Source organism: Agelaius tricolor, unplaced genomic scaffold, assembly GCF_023055355.1.
Source record: "Agelaius tricolor isolate 1412-34295 unplaced genomic scaffold, bAgeTri1.0.p SCAF_3, whole genome shotgun sequence".
Taxonomy (NCBI): Eukaryota; Metazoa; Chordata; class Aves; order Passeriformes; family Icteridae; genus Agelaius; species Agelaius tricolor.
In genome coordinates this window covers 4,882,523-4,898,338 of record NW_027269263.1, presented here as the reverse complement: position 1 = coordinate 4,898,338, position 15,816 = coordinate 4,882,523, and the positions used below count along the sequence as shown (strand labels likewise).

The following is a 15,816-nucleotide window of genomic DNA, read 5'->3' as shown; positions in this document are numbered from 1 at the left end:
TCTTGTACTGCAAAAGAGGCTGGAGTGGTTGTTATATTAAAAAAAAAAAAAAATTAGGCACCAAAAAACTTTTTTGAAATCTGATTACAGCAGGTAATTCTTAAAAAGAAAAAAAAAATAATTCCTATTATTTTCTTAGCCTAAACACTGTAAAATGAATATGCTCTGAAAGTATTCAAATATCCTCCACCCAGAGGTTCTGAAAAAAAATAACTGTGCCTGACCACACTGCTTTCCTATGTGGAGACAGACTCCCATGCTTGGGCTCCTGGACAAGGAGGTTTATGGGACGGGACAACTGGAGTCTGCTCCTGAGCCTCTGTTTTACTTGGCTGGTAATTTATGCTTTAGCTAAGGTGTAAAGCAGCTGTAAACCAGGTGTAAAGCTGAGCCCTGCAAAAGCATTTTTGGGGTGGGAGAGCCCAGTGTTGGTGATGAGAGACAGACACACACGAGACAGGATCACCTGGAGCATGAAGAGAAAGCCCTGCCATCTTCCTGTTCCTTGACTGATGTATACATCACACCAATGCCAAGGCGAGCCACAGCCACCCAGCCTGTCAGGGGAATTAACACCTCATCCAAAAGCACCGCACAAAAAACTAACACTGCCTGGGCATTACTTCCCCACTGTTCTGAGCCCCAGCACCAGCCAGTTCCCATTGCCAGGCTGCCTGCCACCATCCCAGCTAATCCAGGTTACTGATTTACACTGCTGTGCCCTGCCACTGATGGGATTTCTCTTCAGCAGCTCCTGGACCCACGCGCATGCTGCTTGAAGCATTCCAGCATAAAGATCTCTGCTTCTGGAGAGCTTAATTAAGAAACCCCAGTTCCAGCTCCCAGGTCATCCTCACTTCGGAGCTAGGAGGTGGGGAGGAAGCTCACGTTACAGTGATGGCCCTTCTCCAGGATATGTGCATGTCCCAGACTGCAAGGCAAGATGTATTCTATTTGCCAACTGTATGGCAGTTATCTTCTGTTAAGCGGGCAGTTTTCCTTATCTCTTCCACAACCAACCCTCTCTCAGGAGACACATCTGCTGATAACAGGCTATTGAATGTCACTGCATGACTGATAAGGACTATAGCATCCCATTGGGAGATGCTCCACCCAGAGGGAGGAGCCAAGCATTCCTACCTGGATATAGTCTTGAGGTTCTGGAACGCCAGCACAGCTTCTCCACTGGATTCCCCAGAAGAACAGCTGCCTCTTCCACTGGATCTTCAGAGGAAGACTACACTCTTCTACAGGATCCCTGTTCTAACAGAACCACCCCTGACACTCCACTGCAGCCACAATTCCAGTGGGACTGCTACCAACATCCTGACCAACAGGGTGTCAAGGTTGTATTCCAACTCTGTCAGTGTTGTTTTGGTTTCCTGCATTGCTTATTTTATCTTTTTATTTTCTTCCCTAATAAAGAACTGTTATTCCTGCTCCCATATTTTTTGCCTGAGAGCCCCTTAATCTCAAATTTATAGCAATTCAGAGGGAGGGGGTTTACATTTTCCATTTGAGGGGAGGCTCCTGCCTTCCTTAGCAGACACCTGTGTTTCCAAACCAAGACAGTGAAAGTGACAGGTTGCTTTTATGCTTGAGGGAGGGTTTATTTCTCCATGAGAAAAAGAAGCTTATTTCATGTCCTGTTGAAAGATGAGGTCCAGAAAGGCACCAGATGGCCTGTAATCTCCCATCCTCCTCCAGAGATCACTATCTACACCGTGGTACAACAAAAGCTGCACACTCAATAAAGCATGTTTTGGAAAAGTGGCCACTGGCAAATAATGATTGAGCGTAAGCACGCCTCTGGTCCAAACCAGCCATCCTAGTCCACAGCTCCCCTCCTGGCTGTAACCCAGGCTGGGCAGGAAACTATTCTACAGCCTGTAAAAAAACCTAAGCAAAACAGGAGGAAAAAAATCAAAAAGCCATTTAACAGAATGGTCTTGGCATGTCACCAAAACCAAGACAGGATGGAATTGCCCACAACAGGCTTTGCACAGACCTTGAAAGCATTTCTCCCTAGGAATCCCTTTTCGTTCCACATAGCTTTCCAAGCTTGGACTTGACAAACCAGAACAGACTGCTCTGAAAATTCACGTCCTCCCTCGCAAAACAGCCTTTGCAGTGTCCATCCATGCACTGTTAGGTGCATTTCTTCTCTTCCCTTGGCAGGTTCAGGAGTAAAGTTTCACTTTAATACCTCAAGCTTATTCCTGCAACATATGCACAGGGAACTGGATAGCAGCATATGCACATCATCTCAGCCTCTCAAGTCTTAAATTTTAATCTTTAATTTTTGAAATAAGTTATTATTTTTTCTTCTCCTTTGATGAACATTACTCCCCTCTTACCCCATTCAAACACAATTTAGCTAATTAGTAAGAGGTTACCATATGTCAGCACATGCAACCTGATAAAGTAAAGGCCTGCAAGAAGACCTGATACGTTCTATATGCCCTCATGACTGCTGACTGTCTCTTTCCCAGCCCTCATTTACTGTGCACCTAAGTCACTTGGCTCTCATTTCTACCTGTGCAAGGCTCACCTCTCCTCAAGATGGGGAAAGCACCTGAGCAAACCCCTCTTGCCACACACCAGGGAAGTAAAATCTCAGGGAAGTCCCCAGGTTCCTGTGCAAACCACACAGCCACTGCAGAATACCCATAACTCACACAACATAAACACAGCCAAGGTCTGAAAAACCCCTGTTCTCCTAAGAGATTTCATTTCCTCCAGTTCAGTTCCTACTGCCCTTTCTTGTCTTCCAACACTTGGCAGACTGCAATAACTGCACAGGGGAAATCCAGAGCTTTGCTCAGGTTGGGGCTGGGATTCCAGTCCTTGGTAGTTAAGCCCTGCACTAGGGCTATGGTGGTCATGGCTTCTCTCCAGCCCAAAAGCTAAGATGAGGGCTGGAGGGAGGGCATGGCTGCACCTCCAGCTCATTGGAAGCTACAGCAGGTCATTGTCCTTTGCCTAAGTGCTACCATGAGCACCTGGGACAGAAGAACGTTTGAGAGCTAAGAATTCCCACGGCAATTATCCTTCCCCCAAAAAATTATGTTGAAGGTTGGAGTCACAAAAGTTGAAGATATCCTGGTGATATTTGATAGCTTTATCTATCTTTCTTCAAATTTCGTTCTGTACAAGTTCTCAATGACCATTTCCTTCTTTTTTTTTTGCCATTTGTCACTGTCAAAGGAAGAAGGGAAGAAAGGCTGAAGAGGGGGGGAACAGGAATAACAGGATGGAGAAGGATAATACAAGACGTTTTGCCTTGATTTATTTTTAACAAACTCTGTTCCTGTCTTTTCCTTCTGGAAAGAGGGGTGAAAATGGCCTTTTTATGAAGAAAAAAACCACAAACAAAACCAAAAACCAAAACCAGAACAAACAGACTGGAAACCCAGTAGTAGTAGTAGTTAGGTGTTTACAGGTGTATGTCCTTTCTTCTGCATACAGTATTTTAATTCCAGCTGGGAGGAGCAGCACAGTATGAAAACGTCGTACCTTCTCTTGGACTTCAGCTCCAAAAGCATCGTGTCTTGGCATGTTATCAACAATTAAATCTCTCCCTCCTCTCCATACAATCCTTCAGTAGTGTATTCCTGGTGATGTGCAGGACAGGAGCAGTTTCCCACCAGATTCAGAGGTCTCCAGAGGCGCCCAGTTGCAGGGGTTGATGGACACCTGCCAGATCTGTCACATGCATGCAGCAATGCCTGAGACATTTGTAGAAATTTAACAAACCACTACTCAGTCTCTGATTGTGCTGGGGGTCACACAGCAAAAGACAGCCACTGATGGCATTTCCCCCTGTTCCTCCACCTGGGTGTATGTGGGTGTTTCGATTTTTAAAGGAAAGGTAATTAAATGACACTGGGTCACTGAGCTTTGACTTAAAATTCCTGGACTTCACTCTGTCAATTCCATCCAAAGAAACTGGTTTAATTTCCTGATCCTGGGAATTTTTTGATTGCTTTCAATGGTCACACCAATACCTCCTCTAGCTTTACTAAAATAAGCTGCTTCCTGGCAGAGGTGGGATGTTATTGTCAGATTATACACAAACAAGAGGAATAAGTTCATGCAGTCAATAACACAGCACCACATTTGAGTTCCAAACTGAAGAGTTACTTGCTTCTATCTAGGATTTTTGCAGTGTTACTCAACTGCCTCAGAAAATGAAGTGAACAGATCTCCATGACTTCTCTGACAGCATGACACTACCTCACATCTTAAAGGCATGGCAGCAGGAGCAAAGGGGCTAAATGTCCTACCAAGGATTGTACAGGAATCAAGATTGAGGGGAGCTGCTTCCCCCACCAAATTATGAGCAACATTGGTGGGAAGGAGAGGAAAAATCACCAAACTGCTTACCATGATGCCCGATTTCAAGACTCTGGGTGCTAAGCTCTTCCCACAGCTATTTGCAGCATGACATTCAGCACTTTAAAAAATAAAAATACAATAAATGGTATCCTATGTGGTGCTGCAGTCCTTTGCAGGGAATGTGAATGAGGTTTACCAGCCTTCTCCATCTTCCACAGTAAAACATCTTAAATGATGATGTGCCAGAGAGGTACAAATTCTGATAATTGACTTTCAGTGTTCATTTTACCAGCAGTTGTAGTTTGTAGTTTTTTAAAGGAAAGGAAATTAAATGGTGAAAAGATTGCCCTATGCTAATTCTCCAGTTAAACTCAGAGGAAACTGCAGCAGATAAGGTTCCCATAGCAATTGGAATAGGTACTGAGCTGCACAGATGAGACCTGATTTCTGTGCTCACTTTTGGTGCCGATTGTTTATCTCCATCCAGCACAGGGAAAAGCAATTACTTGGAACAAGGAACAAGGGAAAGGAGCATGTGGCATCTGTGATTCATTCTGATGGCCATTCTCTGGTGTGGTTGGATGTGCCAATATTGCAGCACAGCTACGCATCAGTGTATGTACCTTTGACCACAGCAAAGCTCCCGGGTGCATCCTGCCACTGGCTTTTCTGATGGGTTTAACTGTGAATTTTTGATAGGCATTGAAGCAGGATTTGGCAGGGATCTTTACAGCCCCAGCCTCCACAGGACAGAGTCATCTGGCACTGCACCAAACCCGGCAGCAGAGCACATTTCCTCCCACCTATTGCCTCACATTTTTGACTACCCTGGCAACAACCAACCTTTAATTCAACACAATCTGCTTCCAATGAACCCATATTACCTATTAATTTTGCTTTATCTTGCCTGAGCTGATGATTATTGCACCTGATTATGTCTTCCTTCTCCCCTGAGCAGTCATCCACAGCAAAGCCAAGGAAGTGCAATCATTCTCCCAGCTCCTTCCCAAAGCTACTCTGCAGCACAGGATCAGGCCCATCAACTCCTTCTATAATTCCTCTCCAAAATGCCCCAGCAGTGCAGTTAAATTTGTGGGCGTGCAGTCCTCAGGGTCTCCTTTTCCCCAGCTGTGCTGCAGCTCTTTTTCTTTTTCTTACCAACTGCTGTTACTTTTCCTGCACTCCATGAATTTTCTGAAAGAATTGTCAAATGTTCATCGGTTTCACTCTTGGATGCGTTTTCACTGGGCCGTGCAGTTTTGACCAAGAGCAAGTCCCCTCAGATAGTCATTCCTCACCCCCTTTTCCAGACTGAGACTGCCTTGAGATCCATCATCAACAACTAGGATTGCATCGAGCACCCTGTCACTCCCCTTTCCCTTCCAGCGACAGCTGAAGCTGTAACTCCTGACAGTGCAGCCTCCTTTTGTCATTGGCTATGATACATTCCTGGCTCTCTCTCCCTTGTACAGAGGTGACCTAATAATGCCCTTTCCTTTGTCATCCTCCAGCTTCTTGTGTACTTCTGAACCAACTTACTTATTTCCCGTGCTAGTACCCCATCATTTCCTGCTTTTGCATCCCTAACTTGGCTCCTTCACACCTTTACTCTCTGCTCTCTCTCACCACCCTCACCACTGTGGTTTCTTTTCCTCCTCTCAACACAAATGCACTTTTTTTTTTCCCTTTTTTGCTACAATGTTGTTTTTCTCTTCTCAACCAGTGTCAGTAATGAAGGGCACTTCTGACAAAAGCATGCTGCAGTCTCCACAGCTGCTAGCAGGAAGAGTTGTCCCCAGGGTGTAAAAGAAATGCTGGAAGGAGAGGAATTGTCCCAGATGCTTCCATCACAGACATGAAGGAGAGAAGGGAAAAGAAACCACTTTGGGAAGGAGAGAGCAAATCAGTCTGGGTTATGGAGGAAACATCCCAGGTGCCTCAGAAGTGGGTTTCTCTCTCTGTGATGCTGAGCAGCTCCTGGGCTGGAGGAGACCATCCCTCCTGCCTCAGATCGGACGGCCTCGCCACGCGCTTCTTCTTGGGCTGCGGTAGATCCTCCGCTGGGGAAATCAGCTGCATCAGCCTCTGCAGAGAGGAAGCTGCTGTTAATTAAGCTGACGAGCAAACTGACAGCCAATAGTGATCCACAACCATTGCTGGGGGCAAAGGCACCTAGACAGCACACATGCCAGCTCCCTCTTCCTCTCCTGCCAAATGGCTGTGAAACAAAGGAGGAGAGCAGGTTCGCTTCAGCTGCTCTCAGTGGCAATTATTCTGTCTCTGTGCTCAAATCTGGGCTGTGGACTGATAATCTGACATACAGCACTTCTCATAGACCTGCTACTGTGAGGGAGGATTAGCACCACAGACATTTTCTGTGGCAATGGAAAAAACACTATAAAACCTTTATTTTTCCTATACCAAGTAGCTTTCCATTGATTTTTGTGGGAGCTGTGAAGACTTTCAGATGGGCTGATCATCAGATGCTGGGCATCTCCTGCTATGATCCAAAGCAGGGTGGTAGGCAACACCTACCTCAGTGGCATTTCCCAGGTAAAGCAGTCCCTCTGCAGACTGGTTTCTGCCCCAAACCATCCTCAGCTCCCCTCTTCCAGTCAGCCAGGCTGTGATGGTGAAGGTAGGGGTTGTGAGGTAGCTGCCTGCCCTTAGCTCCCTCTGTCCTGTGCAATGCAGGGTGCTACAGGCTGTTCTATACACATGTATGCAGTGTTGGGACAACTTAGAGGAGTTTCTTCTTAAAAAACAAAAATATCTTTGAGCTCTTCAGCAAAATGTCCTGGCTCACAGGGACTCTGCAGTGAATTTCTGGTCTTTTTCTTCCCATTTTTAAAGTCTCTCTGGTGCCACATGACTTCCTGAGCTCCTGGTTTCCTTCCCTTTCCATCCTGCAGCTGATGTCCTGCAGCTACCTGCCAGCTCCATGTGACAGCCTAACATTTCCCAGCTGAAACTGACTTTCACTGTTACTTTTTCCATCACAAGCTGTTCAGGACAGTGCATGCTCATTCCCATGAGTGAAGAGTGCATGATAAGCAGAGCAGGCAATTCATCCATGACTTGTTGGATTAATTTTAGTGCTCCCACTCCTTGTGAAGTGCCTGCCAGAATCACAGATTTTGTTCATTTATTCAAAAATATTTGCCCCATGATTTTCAAAATTCACCTTGGTCTGCAGCTTCTCTGTGGGTACTTCATTGTGAGTTTTTAGCCTTTGGAGCTTGAGCTGTCTTAATCAGGGCATTAGGAAACAACATTTTTGTTTCTTGGTCAGTCAAGTGTAACGAGAGCTATCAGTTTGTAGCAGTGACTGATCATAATTACCAATTACAAACTTGCTTTCAGTGAATGGTTTGCAATATTCAACAACTGTTCCTGGAAATTTGTGTAAGGAAATTAATTCCCTGCAATTCTGGGGTGTGACTGGAAAAAGAGAACAGGTATATTTTGAGAAATTTTGTTTTAAAAACTGGTGCAACTACCCTAGAAGGTATTTCATGGCTGGCTTTGATTCTGCCCTGAATCAACCCAGGTCTAGCAGCAAATTCCTTCCCCTACACCTAAACTGTATCCTTGGAAATTTCTTCATACTAATGCAGCTGAGGAGTCCCTGGAAATTTCAATTAATATCATGTAAACCAGGACAAACAGAAACCCCCTCGATGTGAAATGGGCCAAATCAATTCCTCAAGTGTGCTCTACAATGAGCATTAACACTATTCCCAGCAGCATTTCAGTCCAAGGGCTTGAAGCACTTTGCCCCTGGTGAGAGATATTGCTTCTTTAACAGGCAGGACATGTGGGCAATTACTTCTCTGGCAGCTCCCAGCCCTCATTTATACACCAAAAGGTTCTGAGCTGTGAGGAGTCAGACACGTCAGCCACAGATTCACCTTCCCTGAGACAATGGAACAAATAAAGACTTCCTGTACCCAGCTCATCCCTGAATGTGTTGGCAATGCAGGGTCCTCCTCCCCATGAGCCCACAATGTGGCTGTCACAGCTACACCACAGCCACAGGGATGCTCCTGTTCACCTGCTCCCTCTGCCCACCCCACCCTCCAAGCAGCCCCAGTGGGGATGGGGAAGGACCTGCAGAGAAATTGTGTAGCAATTTAGATTTACTGTACATCACTCAGATCTTTCATCATGGGTCAGGTGAAGGGTCATCTCCATGATTCCATCTCCCTAGATAGAGTTCTTCCTAGGACAGGGACAAGGATGTCTACAGTGAAAGAGGACAGGCTCAGGCATGGTGCAGGTTAGGCCTTTACAGCTCTGTGAGCAGGTCCTCTTTAATAACTATGGGTAATTTCTTTTTAAAAAAGAAGATGGTCCTGACCCAGGACTACAAGGGACAAGAAGCAAAGGCAAAACAGATCTTGGTTTTGCACTTGGTTTGCATTGGTATCTAGTGCATATATGCTATATATTGCATCAAGCATGATGGTGCAACACCACATGGAAGAGCAGACATTTGATGATCAGCCTGGGAGCTGTGCTGAGACTCTCCAAGCTCTTCAAATTGCCAACAAGAGCTACAGAACATTCTGGGGAAGGGTGATTCTCACCAGCCCTTGCCTTCTCAGAGGAGAAATGTGCCGTGTACCTCCTCCCGGGGGCCCATCCTGAATCATCTGGGGGAGCAACAGCAACACACCCAGTGACCACAATCCCAGTACCTGTTTCAGGGATCCTTTGGTTTTCAGGAGGATGAAGATGGCATAGAGAGGAATACAGACCATGGAGGAGAGTGCCATCAGCCAGCCTAGCACGTAGCCCCAGGGTGGGTACTCGTAGGAATTGTTGTATTTCAAGGGTGTGTACTTGATCAGGGAAAACAGGAAGACGCCCTGGGGAGCAGAAAACACAAAGATAAGGAAAACTAAGGGGCAGCCAAGGCCAGCAGCCTGGCCACCCTGCAAGGACTGGCTGCTCTGCAAGGGTGGCAAAGGCTGCTCTGTCTTGCATGAGCCAGCAGGGACCTTGCTGGCTGCACAGAGTTCTCAGCAGTCTAAAGCCTTCAGGCTTCTGAAGAGTCATAAGCAAAGTTGGCAGCAGCTTTGAGGGTCCAGCAACTTATTCATATTCATATCAAAGACAAGAATTGTTGTTCTGCCTGGCAGAAAAAGTCCAGAGGAGCCACACAGGCACAGATTTAGCCCTCCCGGGGCTCTCTAGCTACAAAGCTCTCAGACAATTTGGACTGGTTTGAAAATTTCCCAGATCTTCAAGTCCTGCTGAAGCCTGAGGGCAAAGGACTAGGGGTACTCTGTAAGTTGTAGCTATAGATCTCATTTGTGTTCCCACTGAGGTCAAAGAAAGCAACTCTCAACATCAGATACAAAACCAGAATTTGGCTGAGAAGGCATGTAAAAGTCAGTGGAGCAAGACGAGACATAAATTCAAAACAGGCAAGAACTTGCCTGAATTTGGGTACATTTTATTTAAACATAGTCACAGAAGTTTTGGAAGAGATTTAATAACACAGAAAGCAAATGGCTATAGAAAGATACTTCTGAACCATGGGCAGTTCCAGGAACACAGACTGAAGCAAGTATTTCAGAACAGGGTAATTTTCACTAGTCCTCTATTCATAGGTAATTTGACCAAACCTCTCCAGGCTTTGAGGACACATTTCCTTTTGCCTTCACAACAAACAATTGGATTTTCAGGCTCAATTAATTTTCCAGGCAAAACATAAGGCTTTACAAAGGAAATAAATAGCTACCTCAGCTACGGACAAGCTTCTACTTCTCCATACTGTTTGAAAAATTTACAGCAGCACCTTGGAACTAAATCAGCTTTTTCCACTGAGAATCTGGGGACCCACAGTGATATGTCATGATGCCATAATTGCACTTACCAAGCACAGACCCGGGGTGAACACCAGCCAGCATATCTTGATCAAGGGCCACGGCCGGAAACCAATCATGTCCTCAATGTTGTCATAGAAACGGTTGGCACCTTGGCCACCAACCAGCACAGAGACAAAGTCATAAGTCAGATGGGTTTTGTTTTCTTCAATCACTATTCATATCAGATCCCAAACTTTCTTTATCCTTGGTGTTTACTTCTGGTGAAAACATGGCTATCTTAATAATAGAGCAGCAAGGGATGGGGGTTTCTGGCATTGAAAAGGCCCATCTGTGGCTAAACAGAGATGGAGGGGTTTAATTTCACTCATAAGTGTCAGAAAGATTGACACTGGAGAAAAGCATAGTCCCTCAGATGGTAGCAGCTGTAAGTGACAGGATGCAGCCATGCACTGGTAAGGACTGCACAGGGAAAGGAGGTGCCTGGTTTACAGAGCCGCAAGGGAAAGATCTTGCAGCTTAAGCATCTTGTGTGTGCAGAGTGCTAAAAGGAACAAAGAGAGTGGGGAACACCTAACAAACCCTTCTCTTTATTTATAAACATGCTGGTATACCAGGGAAGTCATGTCAAGAATCACCACTGAGTTGGGCAGGACCCCTGTCATCTCAAGAACTTGTCTTCCACAGAATATTTTATTATTCACATAAACTTAGAAAACCTGGCAACTAAAGCTCTTCTGAAAACCAAACCTTCCATCTGCAAGTGCTGCTGTACTGTCCACTGAGAGCTGTCTGGTGGGGTCTGATCTCCTCCTTCTTTTCTCATTAGTTTCACTTACTGGATTGGTTCATTCACAGTCTGTGGGACCCACCTAAATCTCATGGTGCCCTGGAATGGGATAAACTTCAGAAAAGCACCTAAAAGTCCTGCCACCAGCCAGGCTCTAACCACTGACTTTGCCCAACCCAAAGCACAAAGAGCAAACTTATGCAATGGCATAGAGGAGACTACAAAATGCAGATGGATTTCAGCAGACCTTGCAATAAACTCTGGAATGTCTTCAAGTATCAGGAGCCTAATGTTGGCCAGAAAGAGAGAAAATGAAGAAAAATCAATAAGTCCCTTATAATGTGCCCTAGCACCTTTCTAACCAAAACTGACCAGATATACCAGACTGCCTCAGGCAAAATAAGACAACAATAGTAGACAAAAAAAAAAGTGAGCTAGTCTGTCCAGAAAAAGGGTTACCAGTTAAGCACCTCTGGGATGAAATCATACTGTATTTGCTTTATTAAAGCTCTGTCTTGGTAATTAAAGGATTCTGCTTTTGGGGATGGTCATCCATCTGTGAACTCATGGCCAGGCCACAATTCCCAGTTGCAAATGTGATAAGAATTTGCTTCTTTCTATCTCAAGCCCAGAGTTCTGGACTAGGCAAAATATGTGCCTAGAGAACTGGCCACAATTTTGAGTGCTTGGGGTTTGGTGAGTTTTATTTTGGTTTGTGGTTTTTATGTCTCAGACTTAACAAAAGCACATTATGTATGCTCCTTTTTTTGTAATTCTTTGCATTATATTCTATATCCCATGACTAATGCTTGCAGAAAATCTCTTTTAAACCCAGCTTTTTGAAGTATTTGGGGGAAGAGAGAGGATAATAGTGTTTTGAACACCTCTTGGTGTGGAGTTGGCAAGTTAACAAGTAGCCTCAAGCAAAGACAACAAGCTGTGGTATATCAAGGGACATGCATATATATTGTGTGGGAGTCCAGCCTAGACCAGAGAACTTCCAAGCTGTAACTATCATTAGGATTCAGATATGATTTCTGAAAATATATAGGGGATGAAAGGAGTTGGTATATAAAATTAATTTTGCCAAAAAGCCAAAATCTTCCACAGGCTGAAAAAAAGAAAAGAGAGCTATAGATCATGTGAATTGCAATTTAGAGCATGAGCACAGCACAATATCTTCCACAGAAACACACTGTCATGTCAGATAAATTAATTCATAATACAACTTCATGGCAGACAAAGTTTCTCTGCCAATTTGGATCTAGGATCTAGTCAAAGAGACACATCAATTAAAGAAATACAAAAATGCCAAACAAAAAGAATACACACACACATACATCCATCCATCCTGCAACAAGAAAAAAAACCCACAATTTATTTTGTTAATTATGATGTGCCTCCACCTGTCCTTGTCCCTTTTCTCTGTAGAACAATGACCAGGTCCTAAATTTCCATGGCCACTGTGGCAGTCAGTGGGTGATGTGATGATACACAATGGGGACTGACATGAACATCCTCAGAGAACATATGAACAGGAGGTTTTACATATTCTACATTTCACAGGCAGATGAAAAAGTAATCAAGAAGTCATCAGTTCAAACCACTCAACACTGACTTTTTGAGCAAATTAGAAGCTGGAGGACACATACTGGAGCAATGTGCCCTTCCTTCCCAGCACATCAGAAGGATTAGATAAAACTCCTGCAGAGAAAACCATAAAAACGTCCCCAAAGAGATTTTTGCTGGAATGAACAAAGATGTTTGCTTTTACCTCCAATATTCCAAGACAAGGAAGAATGGGATGCAGTCACTGGATGGTTAACCATGAATGCTGGTACCACTTCCCCTGTGCTGATCAATCCCATATACCTTCAAAGTGGTTGTGTGTTCCTCTGACAAATCATTTAGCCATGTAAATTCACAGGAATAAATTTCACACAAACCTAACTAGAGATTTGCTTACATTCTTATCTCTTGTTTTTACAGAGCTCTTCTCATTTTACGCAGCTTATAAACAGCAAATGAGATCCAAATTAAAAAGGACAAAGATTTAATTTTACTTTTACCATATTCAAAAAGCAGTGAGTTTCACAGTTCTGCTAGTTTGGAATCTATTAAAAAAAATATCTCCCTGTCTTTTCTCCCAAGTTACATTTATTTTCATTCATCTATATCAAATTCCACCCACAACATTGCAATAGGTGATGACTGTGGCTCCACATCTCGGTACCAAGCTTGTATCTGCTCCCTCTCTCTCTGTCTCAAACCTGCAGCACCAACACCTGCACCAAGCCTGTGCAAAGAGCCAGCCATGGAGGTGTGGTGGCACCACAAGTGCCAGTCCTCTGGGTGCCAGGCACACAGAGCTGGCCCTTTATGGCCCATAAAGAAGCACATAAGGTTGCTCATAGCCAGTGCATCTGAGCATTCAGCACACAGAGACAGAGCCAGCCCAACAGGCAGGATCCAGGCAGGAGGAGGCTGCCATGCCATGCTGATAGTCATGCTGCATGTGAGCAGCAGAACCAGTGAAAGATTTATCACTGCACAACATGGGCTTACCCCAGGGCCACCCACAGGTACCCTCTGGCATCAGTTTGCTTTAGCTGTGTAGAGTCCTAATGATTTCAGCCCTGGCTCTCCTGTAGTGAGGGAGGCCCTTGCTTTCTCCTGGAGCAGCTAATCATAATGTGCATGCTGTGACTGCCTGCAACACATTTCAGTGGCACCACATTGTGAATCCTCTGCAGCACATTTCAGTGGCACCACATTGGGAATCTCAGTATTCACAGCCCATGCCTGCTTACAGAAGGGCTGCTTTCCCAAAGTGGAAGGAGAGCAGAGAAGAGGCAGGGGGACATCAGAATCCCTCCAGCACTCTCCCCTAGGGAACATGATCCACAAGTCCAATGCTTTGTGATCCTTCCACAGGCAGGGAGCAGTACAGAGGAAATCCTCAGGTGCCTGGGAGAGCAGCTGCCTGGCAGCAGGGGAAAGCTGCCAAGTGGTGGGTGGTTGGCGTATGTGCTGGGAGAGGGGAAACTCAGAACACATATTTGTGTTAGCAGAAACGTTGTAATTCTTCACAGTGTAAGCAAGAGGCTCAGCTCTGCCAATTGCAAGGCTGGGGAAAAAAGCCTCTTTAGTCAGCACTAGTCACTTTTTTTCCCCCCACTGTAACACCTCACCTTGGCCCTCTGACTACATTTTGGACCAGAATCATTCCAATGGATGGAAAGCAGAACATCAAGAGGGTAAAATCACACTGTATGAAGTGGCACAAATGAACCCATGGTGGTGAGGAAAAGGGCCTTTTCTCTGTCCCCAACTACTCCATCTCCCTTTGAGGCTGCTGGGGCAGCATCACCTCTCCTGTTACTCATTACCTGCCATTGCTCCTCTCCATGGGTCATCAGAAAAGGCATGTGGCCTGTGTGACTGTAAAAATGGCATTAAACATCAAAACATAATTCAGTTTAATGAATTAACCTAGAATGGTGATCCCCATCCTGTTACAGATGGATGGGGATCTCCATGTCCCTTTAAATCCCAAAAGGACTGGGCAGAAGGTGACTCAAAATTAAAATGTGGCCAGGGTCTGTTACTGCAAGTTTCCCTTGAAAGACACCTTTCTAAAATAAATCTTTCTTACACATCTGCTTCTCTTGCATTCTCTGGAGCACAAGACCAAACATCTGGACTGGTTATGCTTTCAGTAAGAGAGGAGTTTATCCAAAATAGCAATTGGCTCCTGCTACACATAAAGCATTTGGAGAAACCAGTGAGCCCTTCAGCAGCAGCTGCACTACAGCCAATGCAACCTCTATAAAACCATAAGCACCAAAAGGAGCACACAGGCACTGACTGCACATAAGGCAAAGGTGGCACCAAATAGAACTGGCAGGTGGTAGAATCAGAACAAGGAGAAGAGAGAAAGCCATGAAACTCCTTGCTGCAGCATTTAGTGGATGACAAATGGTTAGCCAAATGAACTGGAAAAAATAACAGAAAAGAAATAAATAGATTTCACTTCTGGCACTGGAAATTCCTGGGCAACAAGCTGAGTATTGCATCTGGATCTAGGAAGGCCAGAAGAAGAAAGGCATGTAGCTGTGAGTCCAGAGAAGGACCATGAAAACTAAGAGAGGACTGAAGCACCTGTCCTGTGAAGAAAGACTGAGAGAGTTTGGGCTGTCCAGCCTGGAAAAAAAAAGCTTCAATAAGACCTTGTTGCAGCCTTTTTATATATAAAGGGGGCTTGCAGTGACATGACAAGGGCTAGCAGGTGTAAATTGAAAGAAGAGAGGTTTAGAGTGGATACAGGCAGAAATTTTTGACTCTGAATATCCTGAGACAGCGGAACTGGTTGCTCAGAGGCGCTGTAAATACACTATCATTGCAAATGTTCAAGGCCAGGTTGGACAGGGCTTTGAGCAACCTGGTCAAGTGGAAAGTGGCCAAGAGGGTGGACTAGATGACCCTTAAAGGTTTCTTCCAAACCAATCCACTCTATGGTTCTACTATAAGTTGTGAAAACCTGGAAGAACATTCACAGAAATTACCACTCCTAATTTTTCTATCATATTCCTTCACGAGCATCCACTCCTGACCACTGAGATCCAACATGATACTATGTTTGCAATCTTTCCCTGAGGTTATGATGGCAATGCTGCTTCAAGTAGTTGGGACCAGCAGATGTGACTGTGGGATGTTGAGGTCTGGTCTTAGCTGTCATCTACTACAGCTGTGCACAATCCTTACAGGTATGAGGCTCATGTAGTTCCATGAAGCAAAGAGAGGGAACAGCTGCTCTGCATCACACACAAGATGCTTTGCCCAAAAATCATCAGC

General features: G+C 44.9%; 1 protein-coding gene across 1 annotated transcript in view; it reads right to left on the bottom strand.

Moving 5' to 3' along the window:
- Positions 1-3,267: 3,267 nt before the first annotated feature.
- Positions 3,268-15,816, bottom strand: part of LOC139587736 (sodium- and chloride-dependent betaine transporter-like) — a 30,312-nt gene continuing 17,763 nt past the window's right edge. Inside the window, exons 12-14 of the mRNA XM_071422254.1 lie at positions 10,223-10,323; positions 9,039-9,209; positions 3,268-6,423 (exon numbers count right to left, since the gene is read on the bottom strand). Coding sequence (XP_071278355.1) covers positions 6,277-6,423; positions 9,039-9,209; positions 10,223-10,323 — 419 coding nt within the window. The 3' untranslated portion in view covers positions 3,268-6,276. The remainder of the gene's footprint in view (positions 6,424-9,038; positions 9,210-10,222; positions 10,324-15,816) is intronic.